Source organism: Hylobates moloch, unplaced genomic scaffold, assembly GCF_009828535.3.
Source record: "Hylobates moloch isolate HMO894 unplaced genomic scaffold, HMol_V3 SCAFFOLD_11, whole genome shotgun sequence".
Classification (NCBI taxonomy): Eukaryota; Metazoa; Chordata; class Mammalia; order Primates; family Hylobatidae; genus Hylobates; species Hylobates moloch.
The window spans coordinates 34784367-34805277 of record NW_026652286.1 but is presented as its reverse complement, the minus strand read 5'-3'; the positions used below and the strand labels follow the sequence as shown (position 1 = coordinate 34805277).

The window sequence follows — 20911 nt, the reverse complement described above, 5'->3', positions numbered from 1 at the left end:
CTTTCCCTCTCTTCATTCCTGCTTTAAGTTTTAGTATGTCCAGGTTTTTGTTATCAGGGACAGTATTGATTTCACATTATTTCATCCAAAGGAAAGAAACATCATGATTCTTCCGGAAAGTAATAACAACAGCAAATTACGTGCTATGTACAGTGTTACGTGTTTTCCTTGCATTATCTCATTTAATATTCTTGACACTCCAGTACAGTAGGTACTATTATTATTCCTGCATTATAGTTCTACTAAATATACATATTTCCACTATGGATGTGGCAACTGCAGCAGAGAGAGAGGACTATAATCACTTGCCCTGGATGACTCAGGAAGTGGTGCCACTGCTCGGATTGAAACCCAGATCCCACCTGACACCACAGTCCAGGTGTTCATCACTCCTCACTGCAGGCTCCCTACGCAGCAAAGAACAGCAGGGACCAGGAAACAAAGTGACCTTGTAGAGCAGCTTTGAAGGAAGACAAAAGTCCTTTATTAAACCCCCCGGGTATCTCAGAAGCCCTTTGCAATGAATGGTTGTGTTTCGAGGGTTGCATTCACCTTTATTATTATTTGCAACTGTTATGAAGAATAACTGGAGGGATTATAGCAATACAAAGAGAAAATGGACATTTCTCCAAGTCAAAATAGAAATCCACATATTAAGATGGTATCAGGTACTGCGTAGCATCCTTGATCCAGGTAGGGTTTTACTGGTGCAACATCTGTCTTTTTGGTGAACCCTTCCTGCAGACAAGCGTCCCAGCTCCTGTCCAGCTGTCCTGAGCGTTTGAGCTGTAGGAAAGCTTTGCAGTCTGACCCGAGCTCCTTTAAAGCCCAAGGAACTTGTGGCTAACACAGAATAAACATCCTGAAATAATGTTTTTTGCTTCCTTTTATGGTTCTTTCCGTTCCTCAGAAAAACTCCATAATCTTTCAAGATAGTTTTTGATTGGTGGTTTATTTAATAAAATAATTGTATAAGCCAGATTGAAGCATGTGGCCCATAGGAAAAGCAGTATTCTGCTGCTTCATGGCTCCTCACCTCCCAGTTCTACTTTTTGGGGACCATTGCTTGCAGCCTTTTCAGCCATTTCTTTGTATTAATGTATTTACCTCCACATTTCTAAATAACATGCTTATACTGTATATCTCATTCTATTAATTTTAGACATCATCTATTGACTTCTTAACATAGAAGACTACGATTTAGTTCTCTAAATTTAGTATGTGCCCCCCCCGTCTTCCTTTCAGTCCCCCATGTGCTTATATCACATTAAAAAAAATTAACAGTCAGTTAATTTTACAAACCCATATAAATTTTGCACACAGCATGGTTAATATTATATATTGGAACCATTTCCTTAATTGTAAAACTTTTTTTTCTGGGGTATATGGTTGTCTTTTTAAAAAATTGTTCAGTTTTACGTAGCTACAGCAATTCATCCTCAAAGTTTCCAGGAGAATTCATACTCTTCTCCAGATGGTGTGATATAAATCAGGTCTGTTCTCTTGGTGACATCCTGCCAGGCATCCTCAGCTCCACGGATCCACTCTGGACTGGTTGCTGACCTGGCTGGTTTCTTTACCTTTCTTCTATGTTAGGCCCCATCTCTTTTTAACATTTATTCCATCATTTTGTAGAAACATATCCTCCTATAGCTCCCTGGGAACAAGTTGCAAGGAAGGTCAGTTTCTGAACCTTAAATATCTGAAAGAGTATTCTACTTTCATGTGTAATGGATAACTTGGTGTTCATTATGGTTTTTGCCGTGGACTTGTGAACTTTATTCATATTTTCTAGGTGATTTCCACGTTTTCCCCTTGCTAATGAACAATACTGTATGTTTAATGCTGGAGAATAAGGTCATTCTTATAAAAAGAGCAGGTAAATGCTAATTTAGTTCATGTGATATGTAGAAGTGGTGTTGACTGTCTTTATTATCCCCATCTTCTCCGTAGGAATTTATGAGAACATATATTTATTTGGGAAAGATACAGTTCTAAGTATAGAGGCAATAAGCTTGCTCTGTACAGTCACTTTGTAGGTTCTACGAAGATGAGCACTTTGTTGTTAGCTCATGGATTCCTGGTGCCTAGCACAGTGCCTGGCATATATGATAGATGATAGGTGTACTGGTTCATTCTACTGAAATCTGTAAAAGAAACAGGCAGAGTGAGTACCTTTTCCATCATTGACCCTGAGATGTTGAAAATCAGTTGTGCCTCTACTGAGTGCCTAGGGGACTCTTTTGGAGAAGTCAAAATTAGCCTGTGTTTTGGATATTGAGGAAATCTAGTCTTGGGCCTTGCATATGTGAGTCATTGACATTCACCCTTTTTCTGCTCATATCTTGCTCCCAAATGCCAGTTTTCTTTTATGAGTATTTGTTTTGTGCCCCATAGAATAGAATTGCCCTTTTTTTGTTCCATGTGCCACCTTCACTTTTTGGGAAACCACCACTGCTGGAGAAGAAACGAGATTTATTTGGGAAGGAGAGAAGCAAATAAATAATCCACCTTGGCCCACTTCCCTTATAAGGAGAACTGGCAAGACTGGAAATAGAGCCTCACCAAAGGGTTTTTAGAATTAATTTCATTAAAACTTGAACCCAACATACAGATTTCTTCCTTTCAGCCTTCTGGATTTGGGGACAGAGGGATTCCTGACCTACCCAGGTTGAATAAAGGGGAGAAGGTGGTCTGTCTGTTTCAATGCTGTGGTCTCCAGGGCACCTTCTGTAGTACTTTGTATTCTTAGAAACAGAGTCACCACCTCTTGGCAGCAGTGAAGCCACTCAGATGCCAATGGTCAGAGTTTGGTTTCAAGTCACCAGCCTTGTAGAGACAGTGCCCAATTTCCTTTGGCAAAGACAGCCTGCCCGTTCTCTGTTCATTTCAGCCTTGAACACAGAGGTAAATTCCTCAAAATAGAAACCTTTGTGGACTCTATCTGATGCATTTGTGAATCATGTTTGTCTCTAATTCTAATTTAACTTCATAGACATTTTAACACACTGTTTAGTTTTTTTGCTGTTGTTCCTTTCCCAAATCAACTTTCAAAAAACGTTGGTTTAACGGTGTTAGAAAGGCTTAGACATTTTCTTTTGCGGGACAGTGTGATTAATGTTTGCAGCAAACGCAAGGGCTGTGGTGTTGACAGATCCAAGTTTTATTAACTCTAGGACTATTCCTGGATGTGTGACCTCAGGCAAGTCCGTTCATCTCTAAGCTTCTATTTCCCCATCTGTAAAATGATTTAAATTAAATCCACCTCCAGCAGCATCATGAGGCAAAGATTACCTGAGATCACATCTATAAACAACACATTGCTCACAGTGCCCAGTGGACACAAGTTCTCTTCCTTCCTTCAGGCACAGGTGAGAGGCCCACACCCTGAGCAGCTGATTATGAGTGGGCCATGATCAGGGATTTGAACAGTCACTTGGCTTCACTGCTTGCTCCCAGCTCTTGGCTTATTTGTGTTTCTTTTTTCTTTACTAGGCAGGAGGGATAGCAAAAGCAGGAAAGTTATTTTGCTTCTACCTCAGGATCTAGTGAATCTCACATGATAGTAAACTATAACAATGATCATCTTAGCTATAATTTATTGAACATGAACACTTTTGTTTTGTTTTGTTTGAGAGGGAGTCTGTCTCTGGTGCTCAGGCTGGAGTGCAATGGTGTGACCTTGGCTCACTGCAGCCTCTGCCTCCTGGGTTCAAGCAATTCTCCTGCCTCAGCCTCCTAAGTAGCTGGGATGACAGGTGTGCGCCACCACACCCGGCTAATTTTTGTATTTTTAGTAGAGATGGGGTTTCTCCTGTTGGCCAGGCTGGTCTCGAACTCCTGACCTCAAATGATCCACCCTCCTTAGCCTCCCAAGTGCTGGGATTACAGGTGTGAGCCATCAATCCCGGCCCCTATCAAACATTTCTTATATGCCAGGTTCTATGCCAAGCACCTTCTGAGCATTAGTTCCTTTAATATTCACATATGTTGCAAATATTACAGGTATTATATCCCCATTGCACATATGAGAAGTCTGAGGTTTCAGGTTTGTGTCTGGCTCCAAGGCTTTCGTGCTTTACACTCACCACCTTGCTTTTCAGCTGTACCATCATGGTCCCCATCGGTATGTGGTAGATTTTACCCCCATTCACCTTCTTGACCTGTAGATGTCAGGGCCGTGGTTCCCATTTCCAGCAGTGCAGTGCAGGGACATTTTGATGTTAAGCAGAAAGACTTCAAGTTTCCCAGCTTCTCAACTTCACTCCAGCTCTGACCTGGCCTGGGGCAGCTAGCGAGGCAGAACAGCTAGGAGTGAGGAGCCTAAAGGGAGACTCAGATTCAGCTCAGTGGGTCCCTAAGGTTTGTGTCTCATGCCTCCCATAAACTCACTCCCTGCAGAAGGCACTAGAATGGACAGAAACGGTGCCTTCCAGAACTGGGGAGGTCTGAGAGCTAGCTGTAAGCAGAGGTTGTTAATGAGGGTTGGATGGATGGATACATAGCCAGTTGTCTAGGTAATAAAGAAACAATGCCTTTTGCCAGTTCCACTTTGTGTTTCTGATTGCCTTTATACCAGCGTCTGTGCCCACACCTTTGCCCATGTTATTCTTTTTTACTTTTGCCCACTGAGACTAGAAAGACTAGAAGCTTCTTAGCAGCTATGAGTGTGCCTCATACATTTCCATGGGCTGTTGTTTATAATTGGAAAAAGTGATGTGGCAACATTTGAAAAAATGTATAAAAAGCTCAAAGATATTCCCTCCTACCCTTATAATCTCACCTCTTCCCACCCCCATAATCTCACTTCCCTAACACAATGGCTTTTACTTTTAACCTTTTTAAAAATAATTTCTTCCTTCTCAGGCAGACCCTGTTGTTTTATAGTATCTCCCAGCTTCTGTCTTACCTGCCAGGTGGCTAGTCCATGCACCTGCATCCATGTCAGAGCTTGATAGGGTTCTCTCTTTTACCTCACCTGATACCTTTTAGGATTTTTGAAGCTTTGGAAAAGATACCACTCTGATGTTGAACAGGAGAGGGACCTGGCCCTCTCCAAAAGATACTGGCTCCAGTTGCAGTGCCCCTGTATGCAACACTGGCATCAGATGGAGTGTCCAGCTTCCTGTCTTTTGGCATGGTGGCCAGAGATCCAAATGTGGGTAGCAGGTTATAGATTTAAACCAGTACTCCTTCAGGATGTATTTCATAGGGTTTTGTGACCAGCCGAGTTTGAGAAACTCTAGATTATATGTTTAAAGATGTTTCTTTATGGAAGTGCCTTTTTAAGACAAGGTCTTACTCTGTTGCCCAGGCTGGAGTGCAGCAGCATGATCATAGCTCCATTGCACCTTCTATCTTCCAGGCTCAAGTGATCCTCCTGCCTTAGCCTCCCAAGTAGCTGGAACTACAGGCATGCACCACCACACCTGGTGATTTTTTTTTTTTTTTTTTTTTCTGGTAGAGATGAGGTCTCTTTATGTTGTCCAGGCTCGTCTCAAACTCTTGAGCTCAAATGATTTTCCCTCCTTGGCCTTCCAAAGTGCTGATATTAAAGGCATGAGCCACCATGCCCAGTCAATGGCACTGCTTTTAATACGCTAATATTTACTGTGAATCTCTAAGAGAAGTCTTATTAAAACAATAATAGCTAGATTTTATTGAGTGCTTATTCTTGTTAGATCTAGGATCCCTGATGAAGTCTGTGGAGTGTCTCATTTAAACCCTGTAACAATCCAGCGAAGTGAATGCCATCACTGTCCCCATTTTAGAGACTTGAGAGGCACTTGCCCAGTATCATAGCTAATTTGCCTTAGGCAGTGTTTTGTGCTTGAGTAGGATGAGTCTAGACCCACACAATCTTTTTTTTTTTTTTTTTTTTTTTTAAAGCAGGCCCCAATGATTAGGTTCCATGGACTGTATATTCTTAACCCATGTATAATACTCAGCTGTGCCCAAGCCTTCTGTTACTTGGGACTTCCTGTAGAATAGATTAGTACTTAGGACAGTAGTTGGAGAATTGCCAGTTTTAACTTGGAACGTGAGCAGACTTGGACTGCTAGATGAAGAAGGCAGATGGAGTTTCTCAGTGAACCCTGTTTGGTTCTGAGGCCCGTGGAGCCCCTGCATCCCCAGGTTTTTTGGTCTGTGTCACATTAAGTTGGTATTAATGCCTTTTCAGTGGGAGAGGCATGCCCGAAGAGTCTGGAGTATAACATCTAGACCAGTGGTCTCAAATTTGGCTGTATATTGGAATTCACTGAAGAAGCTTTAAAAATTACTGATGTTTGGCCTCATTCTCAGGGATTCCAGTTTAATCTAGATTACATCCAGGCCTTTGTGATGTTTAAATGATCCTTGGTTATTCTGATGTAGCCTGGGTTGAGAACCATTGGTTTGGACACACTCCTTTGTGGTCCAGTTACCATGTCTTATCCCAAAGCAAGGGGAAGAAAAGGGTTCATTTTGTGAGTGAAGTGACTTAACGTGGTTTAGAGTTTTTTGTTTTTTCATGAATGAGTGACCTATGTTCTTTTTCATCAGCCACGTATGGCCTTGTAGATCTTCTCTGTGATCTGTACCCCAATCCTAACTTTGCACTAACAATGACATATTGAGCAGCCCTTATGCAGAAGTTTTGGATTGGTTACTAAGGGGACTGGTGACAAAGAGGCTCAGCATTCTTATTCCTGCTGGAAGAAGGAAGTGGGTACCATTGCTCAGACCACTGTATCTACGCTGTCCCAGGAGAGTTGGGACAGGAAGTGCATTCTGGGTTATGACATGAGCTAACTGCACACAGGTTTCTTATTGGGCTCCAAAGAGTATCACTGTCATTTTCAGTTGGGTCAGGTGAAATTGGGTAATATAATTGTTTCTTGGTTTGGTAGCTGGGTAACTTAAGCTGTTGTTATTAATATGTCCGCTAAAAAAGCCTTTTTTAGACATTTCGGAAAATATATGCCCTTGTCAGTAAAAAGCAATGATTGTCTCAACCCTAAGCTATAATCGCTTTTCTAAACATACTCATCATTTCAAAAGCATTGATCCTAGGCTGGAAGGCCTAATTCCAGAATTTAGATACTACTGCTCTTTATCCAGTTCAAGATGGATGAGTCCCAGGTTGATCAAAGAGTTTGTAATGGGAATGTTTCTGTTGGTTTCTTACAGTACAACAAACACCTCTTCGTGCACATTGGGCATGCCAACCATTCTTACAGTGACCCATTGCTTGAATCAGTGGACATTCGTCAGATTTATGACAAATTTCCTGAAAAGAAAGGTGGCTTAAAGGAACTGTTTGGAAAGGGCCCTCAAAATGCCTTCTTCCTCGTAAAATTCTGGGTGAGTAAGACATTGCTGTGATTTCCGTGTTTTTTGTCTGAATGGTCACATCTCTTACGTGAGCACAGTGCAGCACAGCTGGCTTTGGATTTACACTGAGTGCACCTTCATGTGCTTCTGCACAACTGCCAAGGGAGCACGGACTCACACCTGTGAACTGTCCTCATTCCGGCCTTATGCATCCACATGGTGCACCTGGGTGACATTCTCTGTCCCTGCCAAAGGCAAGAGGGACAAGCAGCCTCTTTGGACTTCACTTGAATTCCACTGGAGTACAGGACCTGGAGCTGGGATGAAGATAAAGTTACATGCTTCAAGATTTTGTAAGCATCAGAGAGGAAATAGAATTGCTTTGCCCAGTATATACTTCATTTGTGCTTTAAAATGACGGGCAAATTCCCCTGGCTGCTGCAGCTTTGCTGATGTTCCAGAGCCTCTGAGAGGAGCTTTGCCACCCTTCGGCACTAGTCAGGCTTGGGCCAGGGGAATGCTAATGGGTCAGAATGGGCATAAGTATAATGTGTGTGTGCTGAGGGATTAGGGGCACCAGTAGACCAGATAACCTGCTAGCACTGCGAGTTTATGATTCCTCAGCCTTTACAAACATTTAAAAAAACAAAACTAAACCGTTTTAAATGTTTGTGCCTCTTAGCATGGCATTAAAGGCCCCAAGCGACCTGGTTCCAGGGTAGCTTCCTCTTGTGTCCTGCCAAACCCCTGTTGCCCCACCTATCCAGTCTATGCTCCGCCTTCTGTTTGTCTAGATGGACTTTCTGCTCCTTTCTCCCTGTACCACTGGGCCAGCTCCTTCTCTTCCATGAGACAATAGCTCCACTCTAATACAACCTTCCCCATTTGAGCAGACCATTGATTTCTCTTTTAATCCCATTGCATTTGGTAATCACTTCCCATGCTGTGTCATGATTGTTTGGAGGTGTCCCCCTTCCTCTGGACTCTGCCTCAGGGAGCCTTATTCATATAGTGGCTTCCTTTTATTGAATGCTTGCTTTGTGCTAGGAGCTGTGCTGAATGCTTTACGTGCATTTCATTTCATCCACCATGTTATAGGTGGAATTTGCCTCAGCTCCACCTAGGAAAAAAGGCTCATAGATCACCAGAGACAGGCTTGTGGGTTGGGTACCTGGAGCTTGACATCAGATCTGTGTGACTTTAATGCCTTTGCTCTGTTTCCTCATTGCATAATCTCTTGTGGACCCTGACCACAGGATCTATCAACCTAAGCCTCTTTGTATCTCTATACCAAGCAAGAACCTTACACAAAAAAGCCCAACAGATGTGAGAACAAATGGATGAATTAAAGAAAAATTTATGTTTTAGATTCCTTGGAAGGAAATTTGCATATTAAATTGGTTTGTTTCTTTTCTTTTAGCCTTCCATGATAACTAGATTTCATTTTTTGTGCTTCCATATTGAAATTTGGTTAGTAGGCCAGGTGCAGTGGCTGACGCCTGTAATTCCAGCACTTTGGGAGGCTCAGGCAGGGTTATTACATGGGCTCAGGAGTTTGAGACCGGCTTGGGCCAAATAGTGAAACCCTGTCTACGAAAAATACAAAATTTGTCAGGCATGGTGGTGCACACCTGTAGTCTGAGCTACTCATGAGGCTTAGGTGGGAGGATAGCTTGAGCCCAGGAGGTCGAGGCTGCACTGAGCTATGATTGTGCCCCTGCACTCCAGCCTGAGTAAGAGCAAGACCCTGTTCCAAAAAAAAAGAAATTTGGATAGTAGATGTAGCCTTCTACTTAATATTAATGGATGTTGGATCAGTAATACACATGGACAACCTGAAAAAGTGATCACAGTCACATTTTCCTTTTCTGAATTGGTGACTGCCTTCTAATAATTTGTATGGTGGTTGGAGATCAGTTATATGGTAACAGTAGCTTTCAAATTGTGGCCTGTGAACCCCTAGGGAGTTCCTCGATATCATTTTAATAGGTTGACAAGGTCAAAACTATTTTTGTTATAATACCAAGACCTGATTTGCCTTTTGCATTCTGCTTATATTCACACTGATGGTAAAGAGCAGTGAGATAGAACTGCTTTAGTATGAATCAGAGCAGTGGCTTTGCTGCTAAAATTCATGCAGTTGAAAAAAAAAGTCCTTTGTGAATTTTATTACAACCTAGAGTACACATTGAAAATGAACACATAAGTCTATCACATCAAGGAAAACAAATGACATTATTTGTTGCCAAAGATAAAATTTGGGCTTTCAAATGAAAATTAGAATACTGGGAAATTTGTGTCTACCTTAGTGAACTTCTCAATACTTAAAGACTTTTCTGATGAGATCCACCATGATATTGACAAATTTAATTTGATACTGTGTTAGAGCAATGGATTTTAATGTAACAGAGTTGGAAAAATTCATTGATATGGTTTCAGATTCCATATTCCAGCCTACCATTAAGAAACTACTACTGCTTGTTGACTTTTGATATAGTATTAAAGGAAAATGACCATTGTTATCTGAGGAGTCTGTCACATAATGTAAAGCAGCACTACCTGTCTCACTAATTTTTTAAAAATACAGGCATGTTTAATTTTTATAAAAAGATGTGTATCAACATGTAATTAGCTTATTATTTCTTAAAATGAATTAATATTTTAAAATTTTCTCAGTTTTTATTTCCAATACAGAAAATATAGATATAACCTATAGTAAGCAAAAGGTCTTTGAGGTCCTCAATAATTTATTTGGTCCTATTTGCGGTATCATACATGATCACCAAACTGCTGCTAGAATGCTCACGCCTGTTATGGCAAATTCAAAACCCAGGAAAGACGTCTCCTGGGAATTTACTTTAGGTCAGGGTCAGGCTGTCTGGTACATCAATAATTTATTTACGAGTGTAAAGGGGTCCTGTGATCAAAAAGTTGGAGAGCCACTATTTTAAAGGATGTAAAAAGAGGTTGTTTATCCAAGTGAATGAAAAGCTAATTAGGAATTATAGAATGTTATGAAGAGAAACCATTTTCAGTAATTTCAAATTAAACAGTAGTGTTTTTACATAAGATTTCTGATAATTAGCATATTGTTTGAATATAAAGTAGCGTAGAGAGTGCTTAGAAAGTCTTTTTTGGTTTTGCCTCCAAAATTGCCCTTATTTTACCCAGTGGATGATTTTAATAAATGTTTTCCATGGTGGGGCCCTTCAGTCATGAATCCTCAAATAACGAAGTCTAGATTGCAGATGTTTAGAATATGGTAGCTGTTGGGAGATGTGCGAATTTAGAAACAGTTACTCTGAGATCAGATACTTGTTTATTAAGATTTGCAGAATTAAAATGGAGAACTTCCATGAATATGATAGAAAACATCACTCCTTCAGGAGAGTTGTTAGGAATACTTAACCTTTATACAGAAAGTCAGTCATAACTATGTTAAAATAAAGGAGGGAAGGCAATTTAAATTCAGTTTGCAATTTGAAATGTCATTGGCTTCCTCTAATGACTCAGTAAGAATGAATTACATTTAGAATATCTATCCTTGGATATCAGTAGGTGCTTCCAGTGGGTGTTTCTGAAGTAGGTTTAACACTCCCTTCGAAATATCTTTTAGCAATATGCTTAGCAGATGTGCTTATTTTTGTTACAACAGAGACTCTATACCCAGTCCTTTTCTTCTCTCTTTTTCAAATGGCCTAAAGTCTCTAGGCTGTCAATATCAGCCTGACTCTTACCTGTTCATTTCATTGTTCCTGAATTCGGTTTTCAGAATATCTGCTACGTCCAACCTGGGCTCGGTCAGGCTAGACCATGTGAGGGGTTTGCTATGGAAAAATACTATGTGTTACCTAAAGTACCTGCATTTAAGCCCCAGATGCAGGCACCTCAGCTCTGCTAGTTGACACTTTGAGGTGAATGGGATGGTGATGAGCCAAGTAGCAGTCACTCCACTGATTTTAGGGTGGAAGATTCTACTGGCATCCCAGGCCCCAGAGCATAAATGAATAACAGAGTCAAGGATGCCAGCATGAGCACCCCTCTACCATATAAGCTTTACAGTGTCTCATGCCTTCATGGTGTGGGACCCCTTAAAGCCTGTATGAATGGCTGTTTATCTGTTAAGATCTTTTTAAAGAGCCTTATTGAGGTATAATTTACATACTATAAAAATCACTCATGTTGGCCGGGCGCGGTGGCTCACGCCTGTAATCCCAGCACTTTGGGAGGCCGAGGCGGGCGGATCATGAGGTCAGGAGATCGAGACCATCCTGGCTAACACGGTGAAACCCCATCCCTACTAAAAATAGAAAAAATTAGCCAGGTGTGATGGCAGGCCCCTCTAGTCCCACCTACTTGGGAGGCTGAGGCAGGAGAATGGCGTGAACCTGGGAGGCGGAGGTTGCAGTGAGCCGAGATCGTGCCACTGAGCTCCAGCCTGGGCGACAGAGTGAGACTCCTTCTCAAAAAAAAAAAAAAAAAAAAAAAAAGAAAGAAAGAAAAAAAGTACAATTCAATTATTTTTAGAAAAATTTACAGAGTTGCGTAATCATACTAAAATCCAGTGTTGGAATTTGTCTGTCACCCCGCAAGGATCTCCTGTGCCCATGTGTAGTCAGTTCTTATTTCCACCCCCAGCCCCAGGCAACTGTGGATCTACTTTCTGTCTGGATCAATTTACCTTTTCTAGACATATCGTATGAATGAAATCATTCAGTGTATTGTCTTTCACAGCTGGCTTCTTTTACTTGTGTTGTATTTGAGGTGCATCCTTTTTATTATAGAATTAATGTGTCATCCGATGTATATATCACATTTTGCTTTGTTCATTCACTGGTTGATAGGCATGTGGATCATTTCCACTTCAGGCTATTACGAATAATGTTGCTATCGAGTCTTCGTAGACAAGTGTGTGTGGACATAGCATTTCATCTTTCTCGAGGAGCTACCTAGGAGTGGAATTGCTGGGTCCTATGGTAACTCTATGTTTAACATTTTAAGATACTGCTAAACTTTTTTATGTGGTTGTACCATTTTACATTCTCACCAGTAAGATCTTAGGGGTTCCTCTCCTTCAGCCATTATGTCTGCAAGTATTGGGGTGCAGATTACAGGGGACATCTTAGATGAGGGGCTGGTAAGCAAAGGCACTGAGACAGGGTGTGTGTACATATGTTTCAGGTGCATTGAGGTGTGTTGCAGCTGAATCTTCACTGGTAATGGAAAGAGGTGGGTAGAAAAATTTGGAGAGAGAAAGAATCCAGAATTTAGTTGTGATAGCAATAGGGAGCAGTCGGTGTTTTAACAATTTTTCAGTCAAGAGAGTAATGGGATTCTTTTTACTGAGTGTTACAGAGACTTTCTGCATTTTGCCTTTTCTAGTTTTATTATATTTTCCTTTTCATGACAGCCTCTTACTCATTTCCTTTCTATTTCTTTTGCCCTCTTTTTATTTACTTCTATGTGTTTTAATTCTACAACGTATTGAATTACAAAGAGAGAAAAGGTGATTTTGCTGGAATGGAAGGGAAGGGAAGAGGTTCCTCTCTTTTTGAGCAGTAGCTGAACCTGATGCTTAACTGGTACCTTCTTTAAGCCAAGCACTGTGCCAGGGCTAAGCACATACTTGATATTATTTAATCCTTGTGAGATACATGTGATGAGTCCTACTTTACACATGAAGAAATCGAACCATACAAAGGCAAAGTGACTTCTGTGACATCATATTGCTAGTAAATGCCACATTGCTAGACTCCAGAATCCATGCTCTTTGTGTAAACCTGTGCATGGCCTCTTCAGGGAGCAGAGTTCTGTCACTAGAAACCATCCCAACACAGCTTCACTTACATGGAAGCCAATGGTGATTGCTGAAGGATAGCAGCCTTGGTAGTTTCTCTTTGAAGTCCTGTCATTATGAGATGCTCTGGTGTATGTTTACATGGGAGCTAAGGTGTATTTTCATATACATATTCTGTATATTATTATGTTCTGATATTTTTTTTAAAAGCCTTTCTTGCTGGGAAAAGACTGGCCTTTCTGGGTCTAGCAAATTCTTAGAGTAGGAAAATGATTCTGTCTAACAGGATAGTCCAGGAGCCTGCTTTTCATATGCAAACCAACCACTCCAGAATCAGACCTCCTCTATCTGGTCCAGGCACCCCAGGATACAGTGTTCCTCTGCCCTAATCATTACCTGGAATGGTACCAGACAACTAGGGACCACCTCTGCAGCTTAGAGCCAGCTGGAGTTATTCGAACTAGTCAATCCTTAATTGGTCACTCTGTTTCCCCTGCCCTGCCCACGGAAAGCCCAGGAAAGGCTCTCGTCTAAGTTAGCCTCTTGTTTTCTGCCTCCTGACCACCCTAATATCTTTCCATGTGGCCCTTGATGGCCTGCCATGCTTCCTGTCTTGGGGACCTTGGAGTATAATAAATATTTTTCCTGAACTTCTCCTGTGTCCTGTGGCTGCACCTGACTGACCATCACATAAAAGAATACAAAAACATAAGGTGAATAAACTATTACCAGGAAGTTCAGGTTGGAGTCTAAGTCTTACTAGACAGGTCAGTGAGATCCTGCAACTACCATTAGAAGGAGAAAGCGGTGTTGTTTTTATATTATGATTATGAAGGTATAACATTGTAGACAGTTGGGAATATATAATTTTTTTTTTTTTTTTTTTTCCGAGATGGAGTCTCGCTCTGTCACCGAGGCTGGAGTGCAGTGGCGCGATCTCGGCTCACTGCAAGCTCCGCCTCCCGGGTTCACGCCATTCTCCTGCCTCAGCCTCCCAAGTAGCTGGGACTACAGGCAGCCGCCACTACGCCCGGCTAACTTTTTGTATTTTTTAGTAGAGACGGGGTTTCACCGTGTTAGCCAGGATGGTCTCGATCTCCTGGACCTCGTGATTCGCCCGCCTCGGCCTCCCAAAGTGCTGGGATTACAGGCGTGAGCCACCGCGCCCGGCCTGGGAATGTATAATTTTTAATTCAGTCCTAAATGCATCATGAATATAACCTAATGTGATACATGTTTATGTAGTTTTGATCAAGGAATACGTGAAATCTGACACTCCACTTTTATTCCTTATGAAATATCATGTTAGCTATATGTCATTATACTTCAAATTATCTTTTTTTTTTTTTGAGACAGTGTTGCTCTGCTGCCCAGGCTGAAGTGCAGTGGTGTGATTTACACACATGGTTATGTGTGTAAATAATAACCATGTTGCTTTCTAAAATAGTTGTAGCAGTTACTCTCTCAGGCCGTGCATGAGTAGACCAGGCATCTTCATCGGCCTTAACTGGCATAATTTAAAACAAAACATAAAACAATCTTCTGTTATCACTTGTTATTTGAGTTCTTCTACATCTGCTTTTATTTTTTCTTCCTACTCAAAAGTCTTCGATTCTTCCTCATTCTCTGTAGAAACAATTATTACTATTAAGGTTGAAACACTGTATTTCTTCAATTCTAAGACATGGACTTGTTCCCATTTCAACAGTTCTAAAATTGGAATGCTTCTGTCAGTTGATATCCAAAGCACTTTGCCACATTTTCTTTATATCCAGTCTATTATTGAATACTATGCAGCCATAAAAAGGAATGGGATCATGTCCTTTGCAGGGACATGGATGAAGCTGGAAGCCATCATCGTTAGCAAACTAACACAGGAACAGAAAACCAAACACCACATGTGTTCACTCATAAGTGGGAGTTGAACAATGAGGACACAGGGCGGGGAACATCACACACCAGGGCCTATTGTGGGGTGGGGGGCCAGGGGAGGGAACTTAGAGGACAGGTCAATAGGTGCCACAGACCACCGTGGCACACATATACCTATGTAACAAACCAGCACGTTCTGCACATGTATCCCAGAAATTGAAGTAAAATTAAACAAAAAAGCATCTTCTCTACCCCTAGGCAGAGGAATAGGTTGTGATTGGTTATTATCGCCTGACCCTGTCCAGCATAGAAGACATCTTGCCATTCCCTGGACACCTTAGTTGAGTTATTTGCACTTTATAGTACCATAGCAGTTGAATTTTAGCTTAAATTTAAATCCCTGATTAAACCATCTCTGAAAATTACACATTGATGTGGCATTGAAATTGTTGTTATGGTTCAAGGGGAGTTTTGGAACCAGATTTGTTACAAATGAAGCAAGTACTTGCACTGGCAGATAGTCATACTTCCTTACAAAACATGATCAGGTGCTGTGTAGGCTCTAGGAAAGGAGGATGTCCACCCACAAGTGGATGAAGCTGTGCTTCATTGCAGCATTGAGATTCAGGCAGATGGATTGCCAGTGACGTGGCAGACAGTGCAATTAATGTAAGAAAATGTCAATAGCCTTGGGAATTGATCATAGATTGAATTCCCAGAGCTAGAAGACGTGAGTATGATTCAGTTATGCATCCTGAAGGACAAAAACCCAAGTGTAGCTCACAGCTGACTATCAAAAGCAGTTAATTTCTAGCCATATGAAGTTTACATAAGGAAATAAAATTACAGATTTAACCAAATAAGACATGCAATTGAGACTAATTATCTTTGGAGGGGCCTCAGAATTCTATTCCCTGTCCTAATAATGCTCAAGGGTGTCAAGATTGGAAATACTGCTCTAAAGAAAGCTATATGCTTTTAACATTCTATTCATAAACATTACAACCCAAAACTATTCATAATAATAATTAGTACAATAAAGGCTTAGTCTTAAACTTTGATTGGAATAATAAGAAAGCAATATGAAAGTGAAATCTTACGGATTTGTATCATGTTGCCAGGTTATAACGAATTTTTAAATATACATTTAATATTTCTGCTTTCTCTCTAATCATTATCAAATTAGTCATATCTTAGAAACCAGGATATATGATGTTATCTTATACTTATTTAAAAATGTTTTGTATTTTAAAATTCTTGGGATATGATCATTCAGTGTAAACAATACTGTCTACACAGTTACTTAATTTGCTTTCCTTTTTTTTTGAGATGGAGTCTCGCTCTGTCTCCCAGGCTGGAGTGCAGTGGCGCAGTCTCGGCTCACTGCAACCTCTGCCTCTCGGGTTCAAGCGATTCTCCTGCCTCAGCCTCCCTAGTAGCTGGGATTACAGGCGCCTGCCACTGCGCCCAGCTAATTTTTGTATTTTTGGTTGAGATGGGGTTTTGCCATGTTGGCCAGGCTGGTCTTGAACTCCTGACCTCAGGTGATCCACGCACCTTGGCCTCCCAAAGTGCTGGGATTACAGGCGTGAGCCACCATGCCTGGCCAATTTACTTTCTTAACCTTTTATTTTTAAAGGAAAAAAAGCAAGTCTACTTTTACTAACCATAGCAGATATGAGAAGATTTTATAAAACAAAAAAAGGGGAAGCAAGTTACCCGGAAAGAGGACAGCCTTTAGAAGATGCTTTTGTTTTGGTAGAAATGAAATCACATTTGTTCAACAAAATGACAGTCACTCTACATAAAACTGGGTTTTATTTAAAGAGAAGAAACTGGGCGCACAATAACCCAGCAGAACAGACCCCGCCCCCATTGGAGTCTCAGCTTGTTTCTAATTGTATTCTGCATGATCTAGGTTGGAATTGTAGACCTGAGTCTGTCATTTGGAACCAAATGTCCTGTTGCTATTCATGGAAGAGGGAGTTAACAATACAAAATCGTTTGCTTTCCACATGTTTTGAACTGCTATCAGGAAGGAGGGGCCTTTCAGCTCAATAAGTTTTCCGTTTCTCCCTACTTCTGTCTCATCTCAAAATGTGTTTTAAAGTTAACTGAACAATATTAAGTGATGAAATGATTTAAGTAGAAGAAAGATTAGTGAGAAGTATCACGATATTCAGAGGTACTTGGGGGCTAATACATGTTAAATTTTAAGTAGACTGTGGTTATATGAGTCTTTTTTTTTTTTTTTTTTAATCTCTTGATAGGCCCTGCTATTGTAAGCACAGGAAGAGAGAAACCAATAAATTTGTATATCCGCCCATTTTGGTTTGTTTTCATAAGAAAAATATCTGGAGCTTGTGAGCACTTTCTATGCTGGCTTCTGCTTGGGGTTGCTCCTTCCTGGTTCCCGAACCCTGGATGCCAAACTTCTTTGTAGGCCTTTCCAAGGGAGCGTACCCTATCTGTGGCCTTTGTTCAGTGCTGCAATGTATATAATAGATTCAAGGTTTTTTTTTTTTTTAATGTTACCTGGAAAGTTATTTTATTTCAATCAGTAAATGGTCCTAAAGAAATTGCTGTGCATTGGGCACTCTGCCACATTGCCATCTCACATTACCACCTGAGAGTTTGTTGAGGAATCATCTGCAAGCAATTCGTAGGAGGAAGAGGAGACATCAAGAGACTCACTTGAAAGCTTTTCTGGGCCATCTCGTTGCTAGAAAGTCATTCAACAAACATTTGCCAGTCTCGTCTTTGCTTCTGGAAAACGGAAGCAGATGTGATTGAGAGGTTCTGATTTGCAGGCTCAGGGTCTGGTGAGGGATGACAGACGTGGGCAGGTGAACAACAGCACCGAGGGGTAGGAGCTGTAGTGGAAGTGGGTGGAAGTTGCTGTGGAAGCACAGAGGTGGAACCCTTTTTGCTTGAGAACATTCCGGAAGGGCTCACAAAGACATGGCGTTTAAACAGAATCTTGATAGAATTTGGTCAGTGCAAGGGGAGCGAGAAGGAGTTTTCAGGGCAGTGGATACTCATGTACAGACAAGGAGTCCTGGGAGGTGGCGAGAGGTCCCCATGGCCACTGGGCCTTACCGAACTCAGAGAATAGGGAGAGATGTGGGTGGAAACACTGGTCACAGGGGCATTCACTTCAAAAGACCGTACCTGAATCCTCTGAAAGCCTAAAACGTGGCCGGGCGCGGTGGCTCAAGCCTGTAATCCTAGCACTTTGGGAGGTGGGCGGATCACAAGGTCAGGAGTTCGAGACCATCCTGGCCAACATTGTGAAACCCTGTCTCTACTAAAAACACAAAAAAATTAGCAGGGCGTGGTGGCAGGCGCCTGTAGTCCCAGCTACTCAGGAGGCTGAGGCAGGAGAATGGCGTGAACCTGGGAGGCAGAGCTTGCAGTGAGCCGAGATGGTGCCACTGCACTCCAGCCCGGGGGACAGAGCCAGACTCTGTCTCAAAAAAAAAAAAAAAAAAAAAAAGCCTAAAACATAGTGGGAATGAAATCATGGATTTCACAGGATAGGACAGCTTGGAAAATGAGCACAAAAGCTTACATTGCTTTTCCTCCCATCCTCTTCTATCAAACCACAGGTACTTCTCTTTTTTTTAACCTTCAACTCTTAAGTCTTCAGGGCTTCCGGGCAGAATCTCTTGCATTGGGAGTTGCCGTGACCTCCTGGAGGAATTCATTCCAACAGCTATTCCTAAAAGACTTTCTGTCTTGGGTCCTTCGGCTCTGTGGTTGCTAAGAAAGCCCAGGTCAGGGGTCTGTCCCTTCCTTCTTCCTTCTGGGGCCATTTAATTCCACTCCCTTCTGTGGCTACGGACTGAGATGCTAAGCCATGATCCCACCTGAGCTGCTGCCACAATTAGCTTGATTCATGCTGTCACTATTACCATTTCACCTCAAGAAAAACCTGAGAAGGAAAGAATTGATGTGCCATAGGCGGGGTGGCTGCATATTTTCAGACCCAGTTTTGCAAGGCATAGTTGGATTAACTGGACACTTCAGGGATCTCAGTCAGTTGCTTAAAACTGATCCTAGGCCCTTGGTGGTGTGAGAGACCCCCTCTCCGTGTGCAGGTAAAGATCCACGGTACTTCCTACTCCCCCAGTCCACCCCATTTTAATTTACTTTTTAAATTAAAAAAATGATGCAGGTTTGTTATGAATAGTTTGAGCAGTTGAAAAGAATATAGAATAAAAAGTGAGATCCTCTTTGCACACATACATGCCTGTGGTCAGCCAGATCCCAAAATTTGGAACATATCCTTTTAGACTTTTACATGTGTATCTACAAACCTACATACACATATATATCACTTGTTTTTACTAAAAAAGGATTATGCTCCAAGTGTTTCCTGCAACTTCATTTTCCCTACCTAAGGTGTCTTGGACATATGATGCCTTTTACAGCAATGAGAATTTGAGGGTAAGTCTCAGTTTTTATTCTTTGTGCTAAAGGTTTCTTGATAATAGAGTTGTCAGATTTATCAGGTTGCCCAGTTAAATTTGCATTTCAAATAAACACTGAATACTTTTTTGGTGTACATGTCCTATACAGTATTTGGTATATATGTTCATATGTACTGAAAAAGTATTTGCTGTTCATTTGAGATGTGAGTTAACTGGGTTCCCCGTTTTATCTGGCAACTCTGCACTTGTTAGTTCACTTACATATCACTGGTTTGGGGTTGTTATTGTTGTTCTATGAAAAACTTTTCATGCACAAAACCTTGAAACCATAAAAAGGTCCTGTTTCCTGGGAAAGGTGGTGTCTGGGCCAGTGTTCACACACCTGACGAATGAGAAGGGTTTGGGGCCAGCTCAGCTGGGCACCCAGAACTCATTACTTGCCTCTATTGGAAAGAACTGGCCTGTGTAGCTGCTTTGTTGTTGGAGCTGAGACCCGACTCTTTCATCCCAGCCATTATGTGAAGTTGCCACTGGTAGTCACCTGAAGTCGTGTGGGTGATATTAATTGAATTTTTGAAAAAACTAAATGCTGGTATTTGTAGGAATTTGCAGTGCAGACGGGCAGCCTTTCAACCAGTGCATAGCATAATTAGAGCAAGCTTTTAAGATTCTTTGAAGTACTAAATGTTTATGAAATTCAAATAGGGGTGCCAATCTGCACAATAAAGGGGCCCTTGGTGGTGGTTTTAAAAATCTTCTATTTTGTAGATGTAAATATATGCCATAATTAGCGGGGAAGTAACTTGAAGAGCCACGGCTGAGTTTATGCCTATTATTCTTATTTAAAACAGCTGTGGCAGGCAGGCTACAGCTGCTGTCTCATCATTGGGTTGGGCAGGGCATAAGGGCCGAAGTGAACACACTCAAAGACTCTTTTCTGAGGGCAGCTCCTTCACTCCCCCTAAATGCAGGTTTCCTTGCTGGGGAGCTGTCTCACGGTTGGCCCAGCATCTCCACCCACCCCAAGCCTCTGAGTGTCAATGGGACTGGCTTCAAGGGTCTTAGCCAGGAGGCACATGCCTGCAAATGAGAGGGCGAGGAGCCTTTTAGAGCAGCCAGCTTTCTCCAGACCCCCCCCCCCCCCCCCCCCATGGCAGTGCTGCCTCTAGGGGCACTTTTGCCCCTCTGCTCCAGGCCCAGTGCAGAGCGATTGTCCTTTGGTGCCTGTGGGAGCAGCTGCAATGCCGCACTGCGTGCCCTGCCTGGCCGAGCCTCACCATGTGGCAGGCCTGGACGGCTGCCCGCCACAGGGCCCAGCTCCCAGCACCGCCTGCCAAGGAGCCAGATGCTACCATTGGAAAAAATTGCTTCACAATTTGAAATCTTGATTCTTTGATCATTGCTCAGAGAGGATGAAGAAGAGAGGTTCAAAGTAGTGTTTTAAAATGCCAGCATCTCATTGCAGCCATCAGTGCCTATTAGACTGTCTCTGTTT

The 20911-nt window shown here is 41.9% G+C and overlaps 1 protein-coding gene and 1 non-coding gene across 3 annotated transcripts in view; one reads left to right on the top strand and one right to left on the bottom strand.

Moving 5' to 3' along the window:
- The window catches only part of TEAD1 (TEA domain transcription factor 1), a 269285-nt gene that overhangs the window by 219019 nt on the left and 29355 nt on the right, over positions 1-20911 (top strand). For both annotated transcript variants that reach the window (XM_058446633.1, XM_032166581.2), the window contains one exon: positions 7171-7344. In XM_058446633.1, coding sequence (XP_058302616.1) covers positions 7171-7344 — 174 coding nt within the window. The remainder of the gene's footprint in view (positions 1-7170; positions 7345-20911) is intronic.
- Positions 10070-10241, bottom strand: LOC116477558 (small Cajal body-specific RNA 16). Its single transcript, XR_004250524.1, has one exon. It is a non-coding gene; the product is annotated as a small Cajal body-specific RNA 16 (non-coding RNA).